General features: G+C 41.0%; 1 protein-coding gene across 1 annotated transcript in view; it reads right to left on the bottom strand.

Annotated features, from left to right (window-relative positions):
• Positions 1 to 278: 278 nt before the first annotated feature.
• The window catches only part of PID1 (phosphotyrosine interaction domain containing 1), a 164,229-nt gene continuing 152,104 nt past the window's right edge, over positions 279 to 12,403 (bottom strand). Inside the window, exon 3 of the mRNA XM_030575889.1 lies at positions 279 to 2,208. Coding sequence (XP_030431749.1) covers positions 1,732 to 2,208 — 477 coding nt within the window. The 3' untranslated portion in view covers positions 279 to 1,731. The remainder of the gene's footprint in view (positions 2,209 to 12,403) is intronic.

The raw sequence follows: 12,403 nt of genomic DNA, 5'->3' as shown, positions 1-12,403 counted from the left end.
TGTCTACACACCTTGAAATAAAAGTTAAAAACTGATCTTAGGAAATCATAAACATTTCCATTATCCCTTTTGGAAACTAAAGTAATGTTTTAAATCTAAATATATTAATATTTTAATCCTATTAACTGTTTGGGAAGGGTGTATATATAAATAAGCCTATAACAATTTTTAATCCCTTTAATTGGTGTTTGTAAAACATCTATCATCAGTGGAACACAGAACTCAAGGTACTTTAAATAAAAACAGAGAGTTTGCATTGGAAACAGAGCCTAAAACTATTTAACTCAAACATATTTTTTATTAAAGTATGAATGTATTTATGCTGGAGAATAGTTTACATACATTGGAAAGCAACAAGCATATTTTCAAGAGCCATGGATCCTCCTCAACATATCTCCATGCTCAATCTACATGCTTTAACACAGGCATACATATGCTCTCTCACACAATGTATATATACACACACAAAACACAGACACATAGCTTTCTTTTAAGGCTTCTGTAAGGTGCCCTAGTGCCCCTACCATTACCATGATTACGAACAAGGAGCAGCATTACCTGCAAACTATTCATCTGCTCTTGGCCTTAAAAACATTTAGGGAACCAAAGGTTTTGTTTTTATTTGATTTTTTTTCTGCCTTTACAAAAGTTATGAACCTTTTTGTCCGTGGACCAGGAAAAGTGCAGGATATCTTAATGAACTTCTCAATCATTTCAGTACGAACCAATCATTTCAAACCTGACTCTAAAAGGAATAGTGACTTTAATTGTCAGAGACACTTTGCTATTTATGGTAACACACCCCTAGCTTTTGTGACCCAGGAGTACCAGCTATGTGAAATTATATGTACTAGGTTGGTGAATGGAGACTACTGTGGAATTAAGGCTACCATGTTCATATCACTTCAGACCTGAGGAGGATCATAAGTCCCAGTTCAACTGGTGAAACACCACGGGTCTTAGCAACATGTTACTCAACTCTCAGCAGAAATAATGGAGCTGGTTCATTGTATTACCAGCCATCATGGATTTTTTTTTTCCTTTTTTGGTATCCTGGAAATTGTAATTAATGGTGCTTGGTGAGAGACGAGTGGCTGCAGGTAAATTAAGAAAATAGACAAAATGAATAAAATAAAGGATAGCATATGATATAATGTGTAAATATAAGCATCTTTTTAAAAATCTGTGAAATGTGAATAAACTGCAGAATGTCAGGCCATTTCTCAAAAAGCTTATGAACGGCTGTTTCAGCATAGGTAAGGTCAAAGGATTTTGCAATATGACATTAAAGGGATTCATTTTTCTGAACCAAGAGGCTCCCTTTTGCACTTGCTGCTGCATAGCAGCATCAGATCCCAGCTATGAATCCCAGATAATCTACTATTAAAATTGCTTGATGAATTTCATAAGGCAAACTGGACTGAATCAACTTCAGATTGTACACCTGAACTATACCAGGCTATAAAGAGTTGACGGTGCATGGGTTGGGGAGGTGAAATGGGGCAAGGGGGGAAGCTTTTTCTCACATTTACAACAGCAGCAGATTTCAATGTAACATAATTACTTTAATGATGCATATCTTTAGGTACTGATTTGCTCTTTTGATTTAAAAAGCTGGTCAGCCAAGTGTTTGGCCGTCTTTTAATTCCAGATATCAGTTGTTGCTTATTCATCTATCAACTCCTATTCCCTAGGCAATTTCTGCCCTTGCTGTACCATCAATGAGTTGAGTCAGCCATCATCAGATTCGAATTCGTGAGACACTTCCTCAGATGAGCTATTCCTGTGGATCCGGCCATCACTCTTCATGCTATGGAAAGTCTTCTTAAAGGCCTCCATCATGGCATGAGCCAGCTTCTTAGCCTCCAACTTGCTCTCACACTCTACAGCATGGCAGTCCATCTGATAGGACAAGTCATCGTTGATCTCCCTGTAAACCCAAGCAAAGATGTTTGGGCTGACATTGTGGTCGGCAGTGCAGTAGGCAATACGTGCCACCTGAAAGGTATCCATGTGGACTGTGGCTTCGCCTTTGAGGTCCAGGTGATGAAGCCAGACTTGGAAGGGGCGGATTTCCAGAAGGGCATTTGCTGGGAAGACGTCCTCCCTGGCTAGTGTGTGCTTCTTCCATAATTCAATGACAGGTTTTTCTGTGCACCCTGATAAAAATTGCATCCCTGTTGTGGACACCTTACCCAAATATGTAACCTACAAAGAAAAAGCAAAAACAGATGTGATATCAATAATAGTCTTTGATATTCATTTCTACCATCTGTGAATTGAGTTCTTTACCTAGAACGATGGATTTTTTTCTACACATTCAGATGAAGTTTTCTGATTGACAGCAATAGATTTGCCTCTCAGAACAGTATTTTTAGTCATTAATGCTGAGATTTTCAAGGGAGTTAGGAGCCTCTCACTGAATTTCAGTATATTTTGGGCAACTAACTCCCTTACGCTTCTTGAAAATCTCTGCCTTAAAGTCTAATGCTGCGACTCTCACTCATGCTAGCAGTCCCAATAAAGCCAATGGACCTGATCATACAAGTGTGGTCAATAGGATCAGGTCCACATGCCAGATAACAGGACCATGGTGCTTACCCACAGTTTCTTATGTTCATATTATTTTTGTTAAATACATTTTAAACAGTAGTTTTACTTACATTGAGACATACACAGAGTATAATAATGCAAGAACACAATGTGGTCAGAAGAGCATGACCACAGCAGATAACAACAAAACTATTCTAATGCATTTTCCAGAGTGATCTTGTTTATGTTTCTTCCAGTGCTTCTACTTAAGTAATTATCCAAAAATATGTAGAAACTATTCAAAATGCTACATCTTCTATTGTTAGCGAAAGGGCTGGGGCATTTACTCCTTCAATTTTATACAACATGAGCCATTAAAAAACCCACAGTAATAAATCTAGCTTAGTTTAATCACACCAGCTCTTTCTGCTTTAGTGTCTAGCTCCATTGGGTAAATATTCAAAAATAAGAATCCTGTTACCCAGGATTTACAGGAAAAAGATGAGCCTTTGACTACTATTTGTTTCACATGCCAAAATCTAACTCATTATACAGCCCAAATGAAAATTCTAAATATAGCATATGGGAAAGAATCAATGCACCTAGATCTTTATAGATCAAGAAACGTTTCTCAATTATATTTTGAATGGAGCTTTTATTAACTGGGACAGTTACATTTTGGGGTAGTCAATACCATTTAAATATAATTTATACATAGTATTACCCTCTATCACTGTTGTCGGCAAGTTACACTTAAGAACAAGTATTATAAAAATAAAAGCAAAATTACTTTGTCCAATTTTAAAAATAACACACATAAGACTATAATAGATCAAGCAAATGGCCCACTATCCCATCTGACAGTTACCAGTACTAGACACATTTGTAAATAATCATGTACACTGTACATTTCTATAAAATGTAGTATTATATCAAATATTTTTTATTTTTTATCTAAGTTTTAAAAAAGAAAAAAAATAGATTTTCACGTTTAAATACATTCAAGATAAAGCTGCAAGGATACTGAATTTACATTTCATACAAAGCAAAAATCTTCACAAATAATTCTGTGTTTTGCTGCAAGCTTTGGTGAACCCACTCAGAGACCTAAATTAGGCTATGATTAAAAAATAAGGTTACAAAATAGTGTGGCTTAATCATGCCTGCAAAACAAGCAATTTCATGACAGACATTTCAGGACAAAAAGTTTTATTCTTCTCCACACAAATGTTCATGGTTTCCATTGAGAATATTTTAAATCTTATAAAACCTTTATATTTTTTGGAACAGTGAGAATCACAACTGCTAGAACTGTTAAGAAGGCAAGTCCTACTGGAGCTTTGTTCTATTTTATTTTATTGTACTAGCGAGGAGAAGGTAAAGTAATTAAGAGCTCATAGCACAAACTGTACTCATATAAATAGTACATAAAAGACCAAGCAGCAGTTTGACCACAGAGTAGTTCATCATGTATTCACAGGCATATTTCTAGTAAAAAAATAATAATGTAAATGTGAAACTCAGCATGTTCACAAACTATTCACTATATTCTCTTAAAATCCATTATGTTCCATTTAAAATTCACAAATCAGTTAACAAAAGATTAGCACATTGTAAAGAAGTTTCACGTTTGGAGCCTGATCCAAAGCCCATTGCTGTCAAAGTGAGTCTTTCTATTGACTTCAATGAGGTTTGCGTCAAGCTTTGAAAACACAAAAAGGAGAATGAGCCTTCTGCATATACACTTTGTCCCAGCCAAACTATTGCCCTGAACTCTACTTCCTAAGTGGGATCCTGACATAAAGTCTCTGGCTTTGCCTTTCCAAGTTTTTGCTGGTTAGAGGACACTGATATTGCTTGCTAATGTGAAGAAATGCAGGCACTGACAGAATAAGAACACTGACTGGGGGGCACCTTTTTATATATATTTTGCCAAGTGTCAACTCTAAAATAAGTGAGGGTGGAGTATGTCAAAAGTATTGTGCAGGCACGTATTGCAAGCTGAAGAATTTGACTTATTTGTCACAGGGAGGGTAGCAGGATTGACTTTTCTCACATTCACTGAGCACATACAAGCTGTCTAGATTTTCTGTTTGTTCTGATCAATCAACCTCCCCCAACACCTCTCTGCCACTAACCATCTGCTTTATCTCATTATATACAGTACCTAAATGTAAAGTCTAAAACAACATTTCCCACAGGAAAATATTCCACATAAACTTGTGAGAAAGCTGGGTGTGCCTGCATGGAAGATCTGTGAATTACTTTGAAAACCAGAAAATGTCAACAGCAATAATGATTGAGAGGAAGGATGAGGCTTGTGGCTGAGGCACTGGAATGGGACTTAGATGATCTGGTTTATATTCCTAGCTCGGGCACAGACTAACTGTTTGACCTTTAGTGAATAATTTCATCTATCTATACTTCAAATCCCCACTTGACAGACAGGGAACAATACTTTTCCCCCATGAGGATAAACTGATTGGTATTTATGAGGTTCTAAGTTACTACAATGACGAGCCCCATAGAAGAAATGATAAATAAATAAAACTTTACCCTTTAGATTCACAGACACGTGCTTTATAACATGCACCTCACTTAAATACACAAAATTGGCCCAAGCACATCGTTACAGAATACAGATATTAAATACAACCAGGGGCTGCTCCAGGCACCAGCACAGAAAGCGGATGCCTGGGGCAGCAAGCCGTGGGGGATAGCCTGCCGGTCACTGTGAGGGCGACAGTCAGGCAGCCTTCGGCGGAGTTTCTGCGGGAGATCTGCCGGTGCCACACAGGGCTGGCTCCAGGCACCAGCTCAGCAAGCAGGTGCTTGGGGCACCAAAGGGAAGGGGCGGCACATCATGCTCTTCGGCAACAATTCGGCGGCAGGTCCCTCGGTCCCTCTCAGAGGGAAGGACCTGCCGCTGAATTGCCGCCAAAGAAGAAAGCAGCACGGTAGAGCAGCCGCCAATAGCAACATTTTTTAATTTTATTTTTTGCCGCTTGGGGGAGCAAAAACCCTGGAGCTGGCCCTGGTCCCGCGGTAATTTGGCGGTGGGTACGTCGAAGGCATGGGACCGGCAGATCACCCGCAGAAACACCACCGAAGGCTGCCTGACTGCCCTGCTTGGGGCAGCAAAAAACATAGAGCCGCCCCTGGTACAACCATTTTTCTTTTTCCAACTTCTTTGAATTCACTGACCAAAGATCAAAGAATAAGATCATCCCATCCAGGATGAGATGCAGAGGGAAACAAGTTTAGTGTACAAACCATAAAACGTGGGGAGGATTAGAAGGACCCTCAAAAGGAATCATCTTCATTTTCCCCAAAACCACAGATGATCCTGAAATGCGAATGCACCAGTGGCCACTCAACACAATCTCCTACTGTTGGCAAAACTTCGGTGTGCTTCCCCTACGGGTGAAGCCATGTGCAGTGGGCAGAGCTGTGTGGCACAGTGGGTGGAGCGCTATTCAGTGAGCATGGCTGTGTGGTATCAAGGCCGAGCTCTATGATAAAGCAGGTATGGCTGTATGGTCCAGTTGGGGAGCAGCAGGTGAGGTGCTCTGAAGTGTGAGTGGGGCTGTCTGGTAGAGTTTTGGAGGCTCGCAGAAGAAGGGCTACCCCTGGTATAGAGGAGCAGCTCTGTGCAGGGAGCAGTCGAAGGGAGTGTGTGTGTCAGTGACAGGGCAGCATTTGCAGCAGCAGCAGAAGACAAAGCCATGAGAATTTAAAAAAAAAAGAAAATAACTTCTCAGAGAAATCTGCTGCCTAGTTTGCTGCTGTTTAGTTTGCCTACAGTTAGAGCAGCCCCTGACCACTACTCTGCTGTGGCTTTTTGGAGGATTTTTGAATAGGGCTAAAGAGGCAGCTGCTCTATGTAGCGACATGTGCAGGAAATCTGGCAGAATCTCCAGTGGTTGTACAGTAACAAACAGGCATGTCTAAGAAGTCATGTAAGAAGGAAAATATATACAAATCCATCCAAAATACTCCCTATTGTATATGTAACATGGCCGACCATGGTAGAAATGTTACAGGTTTGAATTTTCTGATTTTCATGTGCTCAATCATTCAGCTCAATATTGCATTAAAATGGCTTCCAGCTTCAGCCGTTTGGGATACATGGCACTGCAGACGTCATTCAGAACATATGGGGAAACTGTTTCCTTCCACATTCCCGTTTCTCGAAATAGCTGAACCAATTTTTCCTTAAACTTCCCAAGATAAATAATCTTTGGGCTGAGATCAAGTATGGGGTAATTTCCATCTCAGTTCCTTTCCCATAAATATTTCCCTCTTTTGCATTCAGAACCCACCACTTAATTGTCAATTATGTTCTTTTGTTGTTGTTCTTATTGTAAACAGGCCTCTTTGCCTTTACAGCTTTCACGCAGATTTCGGTGAAAACACCACATTTTAAAGGTAATTCATTCAAAAAGGCACAAAACATAAATGGATAAAAGGAAATACTTTCCCACCCGCACAGTATATTCACCTTGTGTAATTCACCATCATGGGATATTACTGAGAAGCACAATTTGACAAGACTCAAAAAGAGCATTAGATACCTGATCTGATTCTTCTCTCACACTGGTGCGAATCAGCAGTAAGTCCAATGAAAACTGATGCAAAGTGAGAAAATAGTAATTTCTTCTGTACTTACATGCATCAAACATGATAAAAATAATGTTTTACATATATACACACACAATTAGTTAAAGAAATATGAACAAGAATAACACTAGTAGTTACAGTATTTAGGTTAATCACTTGAAAGGGCTACCAGTATTTATGCTTTAGGTTGAGAAAAAAATTCCTGCAATAGAATAGCACTACACAATTGCGCTGAATTCTTTTCCTTCCTTTGAACCACTATATTAATGTAACTGATGGAGGCATCAGAAGGACAAACCATTTGTTTTGGTACAGCAAGATTTAAAGTGAGCCCAATCTTACACACATCTAAGTCAATAGCCAAATCCCCCAGTGACTTCAATGAGAGCAGCCTCAGCCTCTTTCAAGTGCATACATTATTAACAGGCTGTTGAAACATTTAGTAGGTTCACATGCTGTATTTTACATATGAAATAGGTAATGGAAAAGCGAACACTGCTAAACCTTAAGTAATAAAGGATATTTCATATGTTATGCTTTTCCGGAAGTAGAAATATATTTCTTTATGCCATTTACAATAGTTTGATTTGAACACTCCATTTTTTCCAAAGGATTGTAGAAGATGTGACTCATACAACTTCCAGCGCATGCTAAAAATTGTCTGTATTCTTTCCATCATTTCTCCTGTGAACTGGGAATTTTTATCTAATTCCTCTCTCGCTGGCAAGCCACTACAACCAAACACATGCGTGACTTGAAATACGGCACCGTTATTATGTGCATGTGAATACTCTAACCTTTAGCAAAAGGCAAGTCACTCTGCGGAGTTCCTTATTTCTCTTCATAAACTTTGCAACTGGTTGTAGTTGTAGCCAATGTCAATATCTGATTCAAGGTCCCCTCCACAGAAAAATGCCTTGTCCTATCCTCTTTGGTGATTAAAACTACTGCTACTTGGTACACAAAGATGCTCAGCATCAAGTCAATGAATACTGTGATCTATGACATCTTCATGTCCTGTTCTAGAAAAATAGAACAAAGACATTTTTAAATACATGATATGAGTATTTTGAAAACAAACCTTTAATTTATTCCAGTTTTTGTAAATAAGAGTGAAGATGTATGTTTTTAGAATTGTTTAGAATATGCCTGCTAGTTTTAGTATCTTTAAATTAAAATGGTATGGCAACTCCTATACTAACTATCACTTCTATTACAGCCAAATTTGTTACACAAGATGGTGAGGATTTATTTTCCATACTTGGAATTGTTTTCTTTAAATGACATCAAGTTATTCATTCTCTGTTCATTTTAAGAAGAAGAATGGCTTAGCTCCTTCTGTGCCTAGCACAAAGAGCCTTACTCACAGAGGAAGGAAGGTTTCAGAAGACCAAGCAGGAAAATACAGTTTACTTCAATACAGTTTACTCATGCCGCCCATGGCGTCTTCTGATGTATGCTCTAAAAGGTGGGATGCCTTTGCACTCAGGAGACAAAGCCCTGAGGTAAGTGGGATACCAGGAGGAAGCACGAGCAGGAGAGCGCAAGAGGGGAAGGCTCCTGCCTCATTCTGAGAAAGCAGGATGATCAGCGAGTTATCTAAGTGCCTATACACAAATGCAAGAAGCCTGGGAAACAAGGAGGGAGAACTGGAAGTCCTGACACAGTCAAGAAATTATGATGTGATCAGGAATAACAGAGTACTGTCATGGATGGATATAAACTGTTTAGGAAGGACAGGCAGGGCAGAAAAGGTGGAGGAGTTGCATTGTATGTAAGAGAGCAATATGATTGCTCAGAGCTCCAGTATGAAACTGCAGAAAAACCTGAGAGTCTCTGGATTAAGTTTAGAAGTGTGAGCAACAAGGATGATGTTGTGGTGGGACTCCGCTATAGACCGCCAGACCAGGGGGATGAGGTGGACGAGGCTTTCTTCTGGCAACTAACAGAAGTTACTAGATCACAGGCCCTGGTTTTCATGGAAGACTTCAATCACCCGATATCTGCTGGGAGATCAATACAGCAGTGCACAGACAATCCAGGAAGTTTCTGGAAAGTGTAGGGGACAATTTTCTGGTGCAAGTGCTGTAGGAACCAGCCAGGGGCAGAGCTCTTCTTGACCTGCTGCTCACAAATAGGGAAGAATTAGTAGGGGAAGTAAAAGTGGATGGGAACCTGGGAGGCAGTGACCATGAGACAGTCGAGTTCAGGATACTGACACAAGGAAGAAAGGAGAGCAGCAGAATACGGACCCTGGTTTTCAGAAAAGCAGACTTTGACTCCCTGAGGGAACTGACAGGCAAGATCCCCAGGGAGAGCAACATGAGGGGGAAATGAGTCCAGGAGAGCTGACTGTATTTTAAAGAAGCCTTATTGAGGTTGCAGAAACAAACCATCCTAATGTATAGGAAGAACAGTAAATATGGCAGACGACCAGCTTGGCTTAACAGTGAAATCCTTGCTGATCTTAAACACAAAAAAGAAGCTTACAAGAAGTGGAAGATTGGAAAAATGACCAGGGAGGAGAATAAAAATATTGCTCAGGCATGCAGCAGTGAAATCAGGAAGGCCAAATAACACTTGGAGTTGCAGCTAGCAAGGGATGTTAAGAGTAACAGGAAGAGTTTCTTCAGGTACGTTAGCAACAAGAAGGTGGTCAAGGAAAGTGTGGGCCCCTTACTGAATGAGGAAGACAACCTAGTGACAGAGGATGTAGAAAAAGCTAATGTACTCAATGATTTTTTTTGCCTCTGTCTTCACGAAAAAGGTCAGCGTCCAGGCTGCTGCACTGGGCAGCACAGTATGGAGAGGAGGTGACCAGCCCTCTGTGGAGAAAGAAGTGGTTCGGGACTATTTAGAAAAGCTGGACGAGCACAAGTCCATAGGGCTGGATGCACTGCATCCGAGGGTGCTAAAGGAGTTGGCTGATGTGATTGCAGAGCCATTGGCCATTATCTTTGAAAACTCATGGCAATCGGGGCAGGTACCAAATGACTGGAAAAAGGTTAATGTAGTAGTTAAACACTGGAATAGATTGCCTAGGGAAGTTGTGGAATCTCCATCACTGGAGATATTTAAGAGTAGGTTAGATAAATGTCTATCAGGGATGGTCTAGACAGTATTTGGTCCTGCCATGAGGGCAGGGGACTGGACTCGATGACCTCTCGAGGTCCCTTCCAGTCCTAGAGTCTATGAGTCTATGAGTAGTGCCCATCTTTAAAAAAAGGGATGGAGGAGGATCCAGGGAACTACAGGCCAGTCAACCTCACCTCAGTCCCTGGAAAAATCGTGGAGCAGGTCCTCAAGGAATCAATTTTGAAGCACTTAGAGGAGAGGAAAGTGATCAGGAACAGTCAGCATGGATTCACCAAGGGCAAGCCTTGCCTGACTAACCTAACTGCCTTCTATGATGAGATAACTGGCTCTGTGGATGAGGGGAAAGCAATGAACGTGTTATTCCTTGACTTTAGCAAAGCTTTTGATACGGTCTCCCACAGTAAGGTAGCCAGCAAGTTAAAGAAGTATGTGCTGGATGAATGAATTATAAAGTGGACAGAAAGCTGGCTAGATCATGGGGGGGGGGGGGACAGATAGCTCAGTGGTTTGAGCATTGGCCTGCTAAAGCCAAGGTTGTGAGTTCAATCCTTGAGGGGGCCATTTGGGGAACTGGGGTAAAAATCTGATGATTGGTCCTGCTTTGAGCAGGGGGTTGGACTAGATGACATCCTGAGGTCCCTTCCAACCCTAATATTCTATGATAGCAGCAAAGAATCCTGTGGCACCTTATAGACTATCAGACATTTAGGAGCATGAGCTTTCATGGGTGAATACCCACTTCATCAGATGCATGTAGTGGAAATTTCCAGGGGCAGGTATACATATGCAAGCAAGAAGCAAGCTAGAAATAATAAGGTTAGTTCAATCAGGGAGAATGAGGCCCTGTTCTAGCAGTTGAGGTGTGAAAACCAAGGGAGGAGAAACTGGTTTTGTAGTTGGCAAGCCATTCACAGTCTTTGTTTAATCCTGAGCTGATGGTGTCAAATTTGCAGATGAACTGAAGCTCAGCAGTTTCTCTTTGAAGTCTGGTCCTGAAGCTTTTTTGCTGCAGTATGGCCACCTTAAGATCTGCTATTGTGTGGCCAGGGAGGTTGAAGTGTTCTCCTACAGGTTTTTGTATATTGCCATTCCTAATATCTGATTTGTGTCCATTTATCCTTTTCCATAGAGACTGTCCAGTTTGGCCGATGTACATAGCAGAAGGGCATTGCTGGCATTCTATAGGGCTCAACGGGTAGTGATCAATGGCTCCATGTCTAGTTGGCAGCCGGTATCAAGCAGAGTGCTCCAAGGGTCGGTCCTGGGGCTGTTCACTAACTTCATTAATAATCTGGAGGATGGTGTGGATTGCACCCTCAGCAAGTTTGCAGATGACACTAAACTGGGAGGAGTGATAGATACGCTGGAGGGTAGAGATAGGATACAGAGGGACCTAGACAAATTAGATGATTGGGCCAAAAGAAATGTGATGAGGTTCAACAAGGACAATTGCAGAGTCCTGCACTTAGGATGGAAGAATCCCATGCACTGCTACAGACTAGGGACCAAGTGGCTAGGCAGTAGTTCTGCAGAAAAGAACCTAGAGGTTACAGCGGGCAAGAAGATGGATATGAGTCAACAGTATACCCTTGTTGCCAAGAAAGCTAACAGCATTTTGGGCTGTATTTGTAGGAGCAGTGCCAGCAGATCAAGGGACGTGATCATTCCCCTCTATTTGGCATTGGTGAGGACTCATCTGGAGTACTGTGTCCAGTTTTGGGCCCCACACTACAAGAAGGATGTGGAAAAATTAGAAAGAGTCCAGCAGAGGGCAACAAAAATGATTAGGGGGCTGGAGCACATGATTTATAAGGACAGGCTGAGGAAACTGGGATTATTTAGTCTGTAGAAAAGAAGAATGAGGAGGGATTTGATAGCTGCTTTCAACTACCTAAAGGGGGTTCCAAAGAGGATGGATCTAGACTGTTCTCAGTGGTACCTGATGACAGAACAGGGAGTAATGGTCTCAAATTGCAGTGGGAGAGGTTTAGGTTGGATATTAGGAAAAACTTTTTCACTAGGAGGGTGGTAAAGCACTGGAATGGGTTACCTAGGGAGGTGATAGAATCTCCTTCCTTAGAGGTTTTTAAGGTCAGCCTTGACAAAGCCCTGGCTGAGATGATTTAGTTGGGAATTGGTCCTGCTTTGAGCAGGG

This window comes from Gopherus evgoodei, chromosome 9 (genome assembly GCF_007399415.2).
Source record: "Gopherus evgoodei ecotype Sinaloan lineage chromosome 9, rGopEvg1_v1.p, whole genome shotgun sequence".
Lineage (NCBI taxonomy): Eukaryota > Metazoa > Chordata > Testudines > Testudinidae > Gopherus > Gopherus evgoodei.
Note: the sequence above shows the minus strand (reverse complement) of the source record. Positions and strands in the feature narration are given on the sequence as shown.